The 15,843-nt window shown below is 36.4% G+C and overlaps 1 protein-coding gene across 1 annotated transcript in view; it reads left to right on the top strand.

The window, feature by feature from the left end:
- The window catches only part of LOC131029356 (uncharacterized), a 57,919-nt gene that overhangs the window by 20,721 nt on the left and 21,355 nt on the right, over window positions 1-15,843 (top strand). The window contains exon 2 of the mRNA XM_057959820.2: window positions 14,505-14,618. Within this exon, the coding sequence (XP_057815803.2) occupies window positions 14,505-14,618 (114 nt within the window). The remainder of the gene's footprint in view (window positions 1-14,504; window positions 14,619-15,843) is intronic.

Below are 15,843 nucleotides of genomic sequence, written 5' to 3'. Positions count from 1 at the left end.
ATAGAATGATGAGATCGAGTGGTAGATTTAAGAGCTGATCCGAAAAGGTCACATTCAACCAAGTGCCTCGCCTTGTGGGAGTTCATTTGTACTAGTTAGGAAGAAGGATGGAACTTAGCAACTTTCAATTGATGATCATGCCTAGAACAAGTACACGATTTCTTGAATTGATGACCACTTGAACCAACTGTTGACGTGTATTTTGTACACAATCAAACACAGAATAAAATACCCAAGGGTACCTTATCCTCTCTTGAATAAAGCCTCTGATTGCTGAAGATGTCGCGAAAAAGGATCAATCAGGATGACTCCAAGGTTCTTCGATGTAGGGTCTCTACGTGTGGATAAGCTCTCTGTGGTATGATGTGATTTGCTGGAATCACAAGGGGACTTACATTTGATGATTGAACGTCTGATCCGCTTTGAATATTGCTGGAACACAAGCTCTTGCTAGCTTTAATTTGAAAAAAGGAAAAAAGAGGAGGGTGAGGAAAGAATCTAATCCTAATACTAAGGAATGTAGGAGCAATGATTGATCTTTGATGAAATTCTAACTAGGTCTTGTTTTGACATCGCAGGACCATCTCCACAAGGCTAGTGCGATCTTCGAAGGAAAGCTTTATGATGTTCAAATCATCACTGCAGGCATAGACACCATCAAGTTGATGCATATCAATGAAGAGGTGACAATTGAAGGTAAGCTTAAGCTGAATGATTCTAGTTGACTACACAAGGCAAGTTTGCAATCAACAAACTGCTAGTAGTATGGATATATGAATTCCACCATCAATCAAGCACATTTCTTCCATTCATCTAATAACATGAAATCAAATATAAGAAGTATAAAGACCATGCAAATTGTCGAATCGACCCATAAAGTTTACCATTTCTTCAATGAAGTTACAAGTCTTTTACAACAACATCTTGGCAACAATCTTTGCCTTCTCTCTCTACTCTACTCTAATTGCTATTCTATCAACTAGCTAATCACCTTCTAACTACTCTCTATCTGTCTTCTAACCGCTTCCAACTATATTCTAACTATTGCTAATTGCCCGTAGGCCGACTTGGAAAATAGGCCAAAATAAATAAAAATTAAATAAGAGAAGAGGCCGACTTTGCAAAAAAAATATTAAAATAATATCCCCAAGCGCTCCATTTTTGAATTTAATTTAATAATAATTAATTTTAAATGCCTTTACAATTAAAATTTCGATTTTTTAAAGGCCTAAATTAATTATTAAATGCCCATGCGCTCTTATTAAATGCCAACTTAATTAAAATATTTTAAGTTTTTTAGCGAATTTGGCATTTTAATGCAATTTGAAGGATATTGGCGCCTAAGCATGGGAAGAATATCACTTTGTTAAGAACCTCGCTCTGGTCCCTAGGAGAGGGACAGGAGCGCCTTAGTATTTTGGCCTTGTATTTCTTGCTTTTTACGTTCAAAGTCTTATCTTGGACGTCCAAAATGGCATTTTCGTTTGGAATCTTGAGTTTGATTTATTCCATCTTTGGAAGGAGTGCACCTTAAAACATTTTCACCCTAGTCCCTTGGTGAGGGACAGGAGCGATCTTACCTTTTGTCCTTGGTCCTTGTCTTTTCCAATCGCCAATTCATGTTGCAGGGCAATCAATGATCTTCTTTGTTCGTTCTATGCATGTTCATCTTGCTTTCTTAAGACAAAATGAGTTCCTCTTAAGATTTTCGCCTTGGTCCTCCAGTGAAGGACAGGAGCGATTTTTACATTTGAGCCCAAGATTGTCGATTCTTGGAGTCAATTCCTTGTTCATCATCCTTCGAAAGACATTTTTGACTTTGCATATCCTTGCCTTGACGTTGTTTTGGAAGGGAATGGTTGTTTTTATGAAAATCGCCTTGGTCCTTGAGTGAAGGACAAGAGCGCCTTTTAGTTCTTGGTACAAACCCTTGATCGTGTCATCTTTAAATCACTTTCTAAACGTAGAATATCACTCCGCCTTCCATCTTGAGTCTTTGAAACGAAAGTGGCATTCTAAAATTAGGCATACTTGAAGATTTCGCTCTGGTCCCTTGGTGAGGGACAGGAGCGCCTTAGCCATTTTCATCAAGTCTTGTGGTCTTTGCAACTTCGTCCTTCCTTGTAGCACTTTAAATATCATCGCCATCTTGTGCCTTGGCCTGGATTCGTCTAAATTTAGAGGGGAAGACATGATAATGTGTTTTTCGCCTTGGTCCCTGGGTGAGGGACAGGAGCGCCTTGGCCATCATGAGCTCACTTATGTTTTGCAAACTTTCAAAATTATCTTCAATGGATTGATTATGCCTTCCTTCATTCATGTCAAACTTGAAACTCGCTTTACCTTTGCCCAAAATTTGCCTTGTGAGAAAATCGCTCTGGTCCCTTGGAGAGGGACAGGAGCTTCCTTTGAAAAATCGCTCTGGTCCCTTGGAGAGGGACAGGAGCGCCTATTGCAACTTGGGTCGATTGTCTCCATTGTGGCCCATTCAAGTTATATTCAACGAGCAAAACATACTTCCCTTGTCCTCCTCAAATCGCGAAATCACTTAAATCTTGCAAGGATAATGCAAATTTGGAATTCAAGCTCCGGTCCTTCAGTGAGGGACAGGAGCGCCTTTATCTTTCTAGGCCAAAAGTTCAACCTTTCATTGCTAACGACTAAGTCTGGATACTCCATTATGCTCGCTTCATCTTTCCTTGCGTCCTTGATGCTCCAGTTCGATCAACCAAGACCAAAAATGATCAAAACAAGCCATTTCGCCTTGGTCCTTCAGTGAAGGACAGGAGCGAATTCACCCTAAACCTTAAAAAACTTGTCATTTCTGAGTCTTCAAATTCTTCAAAATCTTCAATTCACGTCCGATCATATCCCCTGGCGACCCTGCACAAAAACATTAAAACAAGTCAGTAACCAAGATGCACAAAATATCAATTTCGCCTTGGTCCCTGGGAGAGGGACAGGAGCGATTTTACCTCTATAAGCCAAAATATCCAAAATTTAGGTCTTCAGTCACTTCACAAGGCATAATTAGGTCATTTCTAAGGCTAGGAATCAGTTATCAAGCCATCAAAAATTTGGCCAAAAATTACCCAGACAAAAAAATGCACAATTCCATCATTAAAATGCTAACACTTAGACCTAACTTGAATTTGCCCTCAAAACCCCTGACTGGACCTATCCTGAGACATACTTGACCTTCGTGTCAGGCTCATCCTATTTCAAAATTTGCAACCCTCGGGAGGATGCTCAATAACCTTCAAAAACTTGACTAGACTTGGCCTGAAAATATCCAATAGAAACCCCTAAGGCTTAACCCTAGTCTAGACAACTCACTCACTTAATCAAAACCCTAAGAGCAGAGAGAAGAACAGGCAAAACAGAAGCAAAAAAGGGGGTCCCCATTTTAATGGGGCGATGTGTGAAATGGTCACAACACCAACTTAGAACGGAAAATTTTGTCATAAAAACTGATTTGAAATAAGGTTATCATCAAGTGCCTTTTGAGCTACTTGATGTCTAGAATGTTGCCTTCAAATCCATGGAGAATTTGTTCTAGTTTTTGAGTATGCCCTTTGGTTTGGCCAACTTACCTATCACATCCACATAGACGATGAACGTTGTACTTAAGTCTTTCCACATATTATTTTGTGGTTGTCTACTTAGAAGACATCCTCATCTTCAATAGAACATGGAAAGAACATTGTAAATGGAAATGGATGGAAGAGAGATGAACTAACTTTTAAAGTTCAACATATTTAGGTTAAGATACCAAAGCCTGATATGCTAATCTCAATTCATTCATGACATGTTATGAAAGCAAAAGTCATTATTGATGAAGCATACGAATCATTAACAATAACATGTAGGAATAATATTGAATACATATCCAAAATTTGCTCTCTATTTGCTTTGCTTGAATAATACTATTCAAGTGTTGTGTACAATGTCTTTTTGAAAACGTGGAACCCTTTTTAGATCACACTAAAGCATATATATAGGTGTAGGTGAGATAACCACTTAGGTTAACTACCTTTTGCAACCACTTAGAATAACTAGTTAAATTAACCACTTGGTGTAATCTAGTTAAATTAAATTAGATTGGTCCCTTAAGATAACTAAGTTACTTAGGATAACCACCTAAGTCCACACTTAGAATAACTACCATCTTAGAGATAAGTTAGGGTTTACCTATTTTTTACAATGAAAGAGCCCAAAAACAAACTCTAATTAAGAAGAAGCATAAGTCATATTACAATAATTACGAAAGTCGAAATTATGAGTTGCAACTATCCAGCCCCAAAACTATACAATAAACATTGCAAACATTCCATTATCATTTGGCATTGGTTGATGGTGTTCCTGATGTAGTAGCCGATACTGAAGTTTGACCTTGACGAGGAAGAGACTTCTCTTTGAAGATTCTAAAAAGCTTGACAGCGGGAGCAACTAGCTTGTTCTTTGAGATGATAATATTGGTCATTCTCATTCTCCAGATCCTCAGACTCTTGTGAATACCTCCCAACTCAAGCTGTAAATCTTGCAAGTGGGCAACAAAAAGCTTTCAAAGCTGCAGAGATGTCACTAAGCTTTTACATTGTGTATTCATTAAAAGTTTCTCTACCAAAGAGTTCCTTATCTATCATATCCTACAAACTCTTTTGCATCGCTTGAATCTCATCCATCAATGACACATTAGGGTAGACAGAGAAGAGCTCATTCTGAGACTTAGCTTTTATTTGATCACAAGTTACCACGAGTTTCTCTAGTTCTGCTGGAACTTGGTTGATAACTATCAACTTCCACTCTTTTTCAAGCCAAGATTCTAAATATTTTTCTCCCACACTTGGGAATATCATTTTTGCCACTAGGATATTAGCATGTCTATCATCTCTTTGATTTTTTTTAGGTTCCCTTCCCAAACTGCTTCTTTCTTGCCTGTCCTCAAGTCTTTCTCAACAACTTCTTCTCTAACTCTTGCTTCATCATGGATCGCCTTTGCCCTTATGAAAAAGTTAGATGCATTCAACAACCCACTTTTCAGTTACTCTTCCATAAGATTGATAATTCTGAAGTCTTTCTATAACCCCTCTTTCAATCTCTCCTTCAGGACCTGTGATAATTGTTGGATGATCAATATTTAGTGGTAAGGTGGTGGTATCCACAATGGATTATAAATAAGAAGCAAGGTTTTGCACTTGTTGCTTTAGCTGATCTTTGGAATGCTTCTCCTTCTCAGTCCTTTCCACCAACTTTGCTGCAACTACATTGAAATTATGTATAGCATCCTCATAGGTAGAAGGACCCATATCAACTTTGGTCATAGCAAAATCAGCTAGTGTAGCCTCATTCACATTTTTCTCCAAAGTAGGTTGTGCTATTTCTGAACACAAATTGAAGACAAATTCGGCTACAGGAAATTTGTGTTTAGAAATAGCACAACCTACTTCGGAGAAAAATGTGAACGAGGCTACACTAGCTGATTTTGCTATGACCAAGGTTGATATGGGTCCTTCTACCAATGAGGGCGATATACATAATTTCAATGTAGTTGCAACAAAGTTGGTGGAAAGGACTAAGAAGGAGAACTTATTTAAAGTTCATTGTGGATACCACCACCTTACAACTAAATATTGATCATCCACCATTTATGACGGTCCTAAAGGAGAGATTGAAAGAGGGGTTAACAAAAGCCTTTAAAAGTATCAATCTTGTGGAAGAGTAACTGAAAAGTGGGTCGAAAGGGTAAAAGTGAATGCAGTTGACTTTTTCACACGGGCAAAGGCAATCTATGATGAAGCAATAGGTAGAAAAGAAGCTGTTGAGAAATGTCAAAAAAGTAGTTTGGGAAGGGATCCTTGGAGAACTCAAAGAGATGACAGAGATAGATGCTAATATCCTAATGGTAGAAGAGATATTCCCGAGTGTGGGAGAAAATTATTCAGAATCTTGGCTTGAAAACATTGAGTGGAAGTTGATAGTTATCAACCAAGTTTCAGCATAATAGGAGAAACTCATGGTAACTTGTGATCAAATACAAGCTAATACTCAAAATGAGCTCTTCTCTATTTGCCCTAAAGTGTCATTGATGGATGAGATTCAAATGATGCAAAAGAGTTTGTAGGATATGATACGGAGCTCTTTGGTAGAGAAACTTTTAATGAAGACACAATGGAAAAGCTTAGTGACATATCTGCAGCTTTGAAAACTTTTATCGCCCACTTGTGAGATTTACAGCTTGACTTGGGAGGTATTCACAAGAGTTGATATGGAGAATGAGATTGACGAATATTATCATCTCAAAGAACAAGCTAGTTGCTCCTACTATCAAGCTTTTTAGAATCTTCAAAGTGAAGTTTCTTCCTTGACAAGTTCAATTTTCAGCATTGGCTACTACATCAGGGACACCATCAACCGATGCAAAATGATAATGGATTGTTTGCAATGTTTATTGTATAGTTTTTGGGCTGGATAGTCACAAATCATAATTTTTCTTTTTGTAATTATTGCAACATGACTTGTGCTTTTTCTAATTAAAGTTTGTTTTTGGGCTCTTGCATTGTAAAAGTTAGGCAAACCCTAACTTATATCCAAGATGGTAGTTATTCTAAGTGTGGACTTAGGTGGTTATCCTAAGTAACTACTTTAGGAAGTTATCTTAAGTGACCAGTCTAGATGGTTACACCAAGTGGTTAATTTAATTAGTTATTCTAAGTGGTTGCAAAAGGTAGTTAACCTAAGTGGTTATCTCACCTACACCTATATATATGCTTTAGTGTGATCTAAAAAGGGTTCCACTTTTTCAAAAAGACATTTTACATAAACACTTGAATAGTATTATTCAAGCAAAGCAAATAGAGAGCAAATTTTCAATATAGTTCCTACAGGTTATTGTTAATGATTCGTATGCTTCATCAATAATGACTTTTCTTTCATTACATGTTATGAATGAATTGAGATTAACATATCAGGCTTTGGTATCTTAACCTGAATATGTTTAACTTTAAAAGTTAGTTCATCTCTCTTCCTTTCATTTCCATTTACTTATGCATTTTCGAGTATAAATCCCAAAAATATCAAATCCCCTATCATACAAGGGAGCTGCCCCTCTCAAATGCAGAGGAAGATCGTCATTCTATAACGATCTCTCCAACTGTCGTAAGCATTTGTTGCTGCTCATAGGACAAACTGGGTCATTTTGAAGAAGCATTCGCAGTGACCAATCTGTTTACTAGCAATGACGTAAGCTTTCCCTTGCATATATGAATTTTGAAATTTGCATAATGAGGTAGTATTTATGACCTCATCAATGATGTTTCAAAAAATAACTCTTAGCAAATATTTTTGTTTTTGAATAAGTTTGTCTTCATTAGACTGTTCATTTCAACATAAATTACCATCTTCGAATTTTAAAAGAAGAAAATATTTTTTAATAAAATTTGGGGGCAAATCATCGTTTTCAAATGGCAAAGAATAAAAAAGCCAATTGAAAAAATTTTATGCTCTAAAATTTCCACTAGTCTTTGAATGCCACCACTTGCCTCAATCCAATTGATGAGGATGTACTACTAGTAGTCTCTTTGAGTGGATCATCTACTTGTGGATCCAATTATCTCATGTAGAGCTTCGATATTGAGATGATCCTAATGATGTAAATCAAAGTTTAAAAACTCGGACTCGCCATGGACTTGGCAAACCAAAATTTTGGACTCGGACTCGGACTTGTGAAAGACTCGGCAAAAAAAAAACCGTAGTTTTACAAAAAAACATAAAGAAATTAATGCATTTAGAGAACATAAGAGCCATAATTGAAACATTACACGTCACATACTCATAGTTTCAAACTTTCAACTCTAAAATGTATAATACCAAGACTTCTTCAATGCTAATTATGCTGTTATATGGAGCCTAATCAGACTCAGAGGTTAAATTTTCCCTACTTCCATCGGCGCAGTTTCCCCCTATATTTTTTGACGGGGGTTTGGGGGCAGCACCCCCAAGTTGGGGTTAAGGGGCAGCGCCCCTTGCGCACTCCCCCTTGACCCCAATTATTTTATAAAGGCGTCGGGTGTTATTTTTCTTTTATTTTTCACTCCCTCAGTTATGCCAAATGAAGGCAATTTTTTTATAAAAAAACTCAATTTTAAAGCTTGCATGACTTTTTTTCTGGGTCGCGCGAGTCCGTGCAAAAGACTCGCGCGAGTCCTTGCAAAAGACTCGCGAGTCTTTCGGATGGACTCGCCAGGACTCACCTCGCAAGTCTTTCAGATGGACTCGCGAGGTGAGTCCTTGGCGAGTCGACTCGTGGCTCCCATGGACTCGCGAGTCCGTGGCGAGTCCACGAGTTTTAAAACTATGATGTAAATGATAAAATGTGATTATAATTGTTGTGAATCATAATGATATGTGTTATCCCTAAACTTGTACAAATACAAATAACACCACCAATTGTTGTATTTCAAGACAATTAGAGGTGAATCATAAGTTTGGTTTAAATTAGAACCTAGAGGCTTAGTGACTTTTAGTGAAGGGCATATGATATTAAATGTGGTTCATATGTGGTCTTGTAATAGTTGGACTTCATGGGATACATCACTCATTGACCTTGTTGGCCAAAGGATAAGACCCTAGATTGGAATTCAGCTTCATTAGTGGGTATTCTGGCATCCCCAAGTGGCCTAGGGATCAATCATTACATTGAGATGATCTTTGCCTAAGGAGGTCTAATCATGCACTTGATGTCATAAAAGGGGTTCACTTTTGTTATTTTTGTTATTTCACATACTTAAGTTATTTAATTTGTTTTAGAATTAATACATTATCAAAGTGTGCAAAGATATTTTATTTATGGACCAAGGATGAGGGAAAATTGTAATTTGTATTTAAATAAAGAAAAAGATGGAAAACATCACGCAACACCCTAGAATCTGCCACTGAGTAACCTGCTTGTAAATTTTAATTTAATAAACTATATTTTTCCTGTTTTTTGGTAGTCTTTCAGAACTAGATAGGGGTTGCAGAAGATGTGTTTTTGAATTGTTTTGAAGTTTTGAAAGAGAAAAGACAAATGCTTTCTTCTTGTAATAAATGAAGTAAACTGAAAACTGTTTTGGAAATCACAGTCAAGCTTATTATTTCTATCAGATTTCTATTGTAGATGAGTACATGAATCTTATGATAAGGGTACTATTACAGAGTAAACAATGTCTTTCAAATCACTACCAAACATACCCAGTAGCTTGAGTAGTTAATGAGTTGAACTTTGAAGGTAAGCAAACAACCAAGGTGCACACTCAGAAAATGATTTACAGTGATTAGAAATCTGCTTCTTTTCTCTCCAAACTGCTGTCACACGGGGGTCTGATGTAGGTGCTCATATTGGGAAGACATGCTATGGCCAACCTTCAACCTTTGGATGCTTAGAGACTCCACATCCTACAGCTGGTATGGCTTGATATGGGTGTGAATTTCTTAGTATTGAACCCTTTTTGACTGCTGCAACCCTTGTAGACTGAACTGTTGTGTTGGAGATGAGAGTACGATAGTGGAACAGCTACCTAGAGCGAAGTTTGGACTGAAATGACCTCCAAAAGAGCTGTAAAGGGGGTCAGCCTGCCAAGCAGCCACTTCAGTACAGCCACTGTAAAAAACGCTTCAACTGGTCCAAAGAAACCCTTCAAAACTGCTGCATCCTTCACCATAATAGGAAAAGCAGAAGTGAGTAAATAGATTAAAAAATAAAGAAACATATTTACCTAAAATTTATTAACAAGTGCTATGCATATTGTGATGAGGGAGTAGTAGAACCTTTCATGGCAAGGATTTCTGTAATTGTGAATTTTTATCAGTCAAATTTTCATTTCTAAAACCCTATATTGATGGCAAATTTGTTATTCAAATCCATTGTTTCACAGAAACATGTTTCACCCCCCCAGGCCCAAGTCCCCCGTCCCCGGAGCCCGTCCCCCCGTCTCCCTGTCCCCAACGGCTATGGAACACTGTTCAAATCTATATGCAAACCTGTGCTAATGGTTGAATTTATTATGATAGATGTAAAATTTATTGTTTAACCCTGATTCACAGTCCCATGTAAGATTTTCTATATTGTGGGAAAACATTGAGATGTAAATTGCTCCTTATTCTGCCATTCCTCCTAGTTAGTATGCAAACATCATGAAACTGTGCTCTACTTCAGCAATCATTTCTGTGTTTTTGGTTCTATGTAATCTACTCAGAAATTTGTGCATGTGTGGCTGTGATCCTAGAAAGGCACAAAATTCTATTTCAGCTTAAGCACAGTACGAAGGCCAAAAAATACTGCATTGCATGTTTGTTTGTCTATATCCTGTGATATTCCAAAAATCCTAAATCAAAACTTGTGAATACTGTAAATTAATTTTCTGGATAAGGGAACTGCTCCTTTAAATGCAGAGGGAAGTAATGCAGTTCTAGGTGTTTTCCCCTCGCTGTTAGTGGAAATGGTCATCGTTTATTGGTTGTGTCCAACAATTTTGTATAGGGACTGAGGCATCATTTTCAAGTGCTAATGATATATGGGTTGTGTCACAACCCTCCTTTATCACCTTTTTTGTTTTAAATTACAAAACTCTACTTATATTCTTTGGATGAATTATTGAATGAATATTGTAAGGGAATAAAAAAATAATAATAATAATAAACCCCACACACATGGAAAATGCATATATATTTTAAATTAGTTATTTAATTTCCCTCACATTAAGGCACATGTTGTAGGAGGAATAAGAAGCTTCTAGAGGCTTCTCCACCTCCTTGCATGTAACTCCTCCCACTAAGCCCAATTAATTTGCATGGAGGCCAAATTGGGAGAGAATCTCATTTTTTTTAATTTAAAATTAGGTAGTGGGAATTTGAAATTTGCTTTATAAAATAGGTACAAGTTTCAAAAGAAAAGCTAGCTATTCCATAAGAAAATTCTGCAATTTCTCCTTTGTAGTCCATTTTTCATTTGCAGCCAAGGTTTTGTTGGGAGGATTTCTCTTCAATTTGGAGGATCAAGGAAGACTCTACACCATTTTTGCAAGCATCCAGGTTCCTTCAAGCTTAGTTTGTGCATCTTGTTCTTGTTGTAGATTAGATTAGATTATTTTATGGAAAAGAAATTCATTCGTGAAATTAGTTTCAGACTTTGATAAGAATTAGATTACAATGTTTTAAATTGTTTATTCATTGTTTGGATTCTTGATTTTGGAAAATAAATTGTTGATTCATTATTCAGATTTTGATAAAATTTAGTTCAGATTTGGAGTAGATTAAAATGTTTGATAGAAAGAAAAATAAATTTGTTGATTCATTGTTTCAAACTTTGATAAAATTTAGTTTTAAATTTTGGAGTAGAATAGAACAATTGTTGATTATTAGTTTCAGATTCTTGATAAGGAAGTAGATTAAATTTGCTTGACAAAGAATTAGATTCACTGTTTTTTTTAAAAATAAAATAATGTAATATTAAATCTAGATCCAGATTTAAATTGTTCCTCTTATTCTTTTTGATTCTTGCTAAGAAGAACCATCTTTCATCTCTCTGGTTATTGTTATCCAAATCTCATTTAAGGAGTATTCTTATTATTATTTTCTTTTTGAAAACTCTCTGTGGATTGAATAAAGAGCTCACTGAAATTACCAGTTGAATAAATCCTCCTGGACTCTGAGAATAACCCTGGAAACAAACCAATTTCCTGAGAAGTCTGAGAACAACTCCCTTCCTGTAATGGCTGGATAAATCTTTCTCTCTCTCTTTCTGTGATTCTGATTTAAAAAAAAAATATATATACATACATTAAAGGTCTGGTTTCTGTAAGGAGACAAACCAAGAATTACTCAGTTATTTTACCTGTTCTTACCTTCTTGAATAAAAATTATCCTGTAAAGAATTTGAAACCATATATATATTATATATATATATATATATATATACAAATATATATATATATATATATATGTATATATATATATAGATTATATAACCCCATTGTCAATTTGCAATTTAAATGATACATTATCAATCACTGCGTACGCACAGACGCCAAAATAACCGCACGTACGCACAGACCCCGAAAATAACCATGCGGGCGCAGAAAGGCGTTACCGTAAGCCGGCAGGGTTAGTGGTACCCCCACTACCCTGCGGTCACTGCAAGTGGCCGCAGGGGAGTGGAGGGGACCACGTGGCCCCGTCAACCCCTACGGGCCTGCACATGCAGGACCGTAGGGAGTGGCGGGACCCGTGGTCCCCACCCCCGGTTCTATATACAATAATTAAAACGAGATTGCCATAGGAAATTTCGATGGAAGTTTAACATTCGATTTAACATTTAAGTATTTTTTTTTGTGTATCGTTTTAAATTAAAATTAAATTAATTTCTTTTTCATGTACATTTGTTTAGCTAAATTTAATTTCCTTAAAATTAACAAGAGTTGAATCCAATGTATTATTTCAAATCCTTAGAGAAATGAATGGATTATTTGACCCATAACTTTTGAGATTAGTAAAGTCTCATTATTATTCAAATTGGTCACTCATGAGAAATTTGTAACCTTATAACTAATTAAGTCTTGCGATAGAGAAAAACATTTCTGCATTTTGAATATAAATGACGTTACTTTTGCATTGCATTATGATTATTTCGTATTCCTTAATTTTCATGCGATTACTCGTAAGTTCACAATTATCATTACCATGCCAATACATGTATTAATCTAATTAATTGTAGAATAATGATATTCCTTGTTCAAATAGTATTTAAAGTTTAAAATTATGTACATCCATTTCATAATTATATTCAAGTATGATGTTAGTTTAGAAAACTAAACAAATGGAGTTGGAAAACTAAAACTAGCAGCGTTCGGTATATACGGTGCCTCTGGGTCACGCTTACGGGTAATGCCGTCGTGTTGAACTACTGCACTTAACGCCTAATAAAGCTGCATTAACGACGTCTGTGGCATCGTCCCTATAAATCGTCGGGGAGTAATAAGGGACATTTGGAAGTTAAAAATCCAAGGGGCGGGTAATCCCTCTTGGATCGATAATTTAATAAGATAACTTTTAATTGAATTCCACATCCGTTGAGATAAACCATAGTAAACCCCTCTTAGGGATGGTCAAGTTAAGAGCTCTCGTGAAATTTACTTATTTATTATTTAATTATTCACCTCGAAGGGATATTGGTGATTTGCAATTGGGTGACGCTCATGATAAGTATTAGGTTCTAGTTATTTTGTTTAGGCCACCAGCAATAGGCCATCTTGAGCCTTCGCTTAAGTGCTACCTTCGTGGGTAGCAACCGCAGAGAAACTGTCTGGGACACTGACCCTAGAAAGGGTTGCGTACCCACAAAAATCAGTTTACATCAAACCATAGATTAGAAAATAGAACTACATACTTTACGCCTTGATCCCGTGCCGAAGCGGGTATGTAGGCAGTCTTGGGACGGAGTTGTCCCTCGTACTCAGGCGTTCGTGGGTGGGGTCTAGGCTTGGTTGAGTAAGAATCCTAATTGAAAGATAAGTTAATCAAATTTAATCCAATGCATACTCGGAAGGAATCCCGTATGGATTCGCTTGACTTCCCGAGGCTTTAAGCCAAATTCCGAGGCGGAATTCAAGCTTGTATTATTTTCTTATTACTCCTAAGGACGGCGACCTCGGTGCATTCTTGTTAGAAGAATGTAGTACTTAGTGAGTGGCTCAGGACCCGAATGGTCCCGATGAGTCTAAGTCTCTGGCCAGAGCATCTCCTATCCCGTTTGGATGGATGCCTACCCCGTATGGGTAGATGCCTATCCCGTATTGGATAGATGGAATTTACATCCCGTATGGACAATTGCCTAACCCGTATGGTTAGAAGCTCATCCCGAATGGATGAATGCCCAATCCTATTGGATGGATGCCCAGAGTATGCAATTGAATAAAACATAATAAAGAAAAAAAAAATATACTCAATTTTTGTTGGATGAATCAAGGTGGGTTGTTACAGGTTGTCATATTAAATAATGAAGTGGTGAGTCACAAGACAAATATTTTTTGTGTGGTATTTAATTTTACACATCTTGGCATAATTCAAATTGGAATGCTTTTAATTTAGTTTATATCCAAGTTGATGTGTGATATTCTAATACTTCTATGTTTTCATTTTATTCATTTGCATATATATAATTTAATATAATTATGTTGTATATACACTATGTCCTACCTGTTTTGTATGCCCCTAGATTGCATAGAAACAGATACAGTATTATATGCTGGTACAGACTCACAGAGTTTATAATGTGAATTTTATGGCATAAATATCCATGATGCTTGGTTAAATTTGTTGAGTCTTTGCTGAATCCTACTCTAGCGTAAGGAATTTTAGACAAAATGAGTGTTCGTCATGTATTATTTGTGTTTCTGTAGGTGCCTATCTTTTCCATTTGTTAAACAAGGATAATTGCATCTCATTCCTTGTTTTGATATTGTTAACAGGTATCATTGGCGGAGGAGCAGGGATTTTATCTGGAATCTTGAAACATCATGGCACATCTAAACTGGCAATAACATATGCTGTTAATTCAGCCATCATAGCCTCATGTTTTTGTGGTATGTTCTTTCTAGCTAGAGCAAATCCTGATTCACAATATAAATACCCTTTTTCCTGATAAGAGACATGTAATTCCTAATATGTTAGATATCCTAGAACATGAATCTTGAAAGAAACTCCTTTGTTTCTCTCATGATGTTTTGATAATGTGCATGTTTCTGATTATGCAAACTATGTTGCCATGCTGAGCCTTTTGACTAAATGCAAGAGATATTTATGGTTGTGTTTCTAACAGATAAATTTGTTGGAGATGTGGCTTTGGATTCATTTTTAATTTTTTAAGATAAGAAGGAAAGAAAGTATATCAGTTGTCAAGACATTACAAATAATGGTCATTAGAACTATCAAATCATACTTAGCATGTGAAATGCTTTGAGGCAGGTTTAGCAGGCAACATGGAGCTAGTAATAGCATACTTCTGCTATATTGAGCAGGAAGAAGACATATTTGTGACCAAACAAGTTGAACTAGAGTAATCAAATTAGAAAATGAAATCAAATATTGTATATGTAGGCTGTATGTGGGTGGGATACAAATGGTCTATTCAGGTATAAATACATATAAGTAGGACTTAAGTTTTTAGTCAAGACAAATTACAGCAGGTTTGTCACTATATGGATGGTTTGCAATATTTCCATTTGGTGATAAAATATAAATGGTGGTTTACTAACAAATTGGCAGATATGCTTTTCTGGCTGCCATTACTTTCAGTAGTTGGCACGTTGGCATTGATAGAGCCATTGACAAAGAGGTATATGCTGCTGATTATATCAATGATGAAGATTTTGGGAAGACATAAATCAGCAACTCAAGGTATGCATGATGGATTTGAGCTGAGGCAAAGTCTGATTTTATTTGCTGCATGGTCTTTTATATAAATCAGGTATATTTTGTGTGCTGAAAGAGTGGAGAATGCTGCTCATAAGAGAAGCAAATGCCTCACAGGTAGTAGGTCATTTTGGAATGACCAAAACAGTAGCAAACCTTCAGCAATGTGTCAATTGGCCATATTCGCAGGTTGGTATTTTAAAGTTTATAAGAGGATGCCAGTTGTGTAAGCCCAACAATTGAAACTTGGGTTTGTACCAATTACAGCTAGAACCCATAAGGCCACGAAAAGTGTAAGTGTGGACTTTGTAGGTGGATTGTTAAAAACAGAACATGGTAATGACTATATTTTTGTCATAGTGGATCATTTTTTAAAGATATGTATCTTGGTTGCTT

Source organism: Cryptomeria japonica, chromosome 10 (genome assembly GCF_030272615.1).
Source record: "Cryptomeria japonica chromosome 10, Sugi_1.0, whole genome shotgun sequence".
Taxonomy (NCBI): Eukaryota; Viridiplantae; Streptophyta; class Pinopsida; order Cupressales; family Cupressaceae; genus Cryptomeria; species Cryptomeria japonica.
This window is presented reverse-complemented; position numbering and strand designations above follow the sequence as displayed.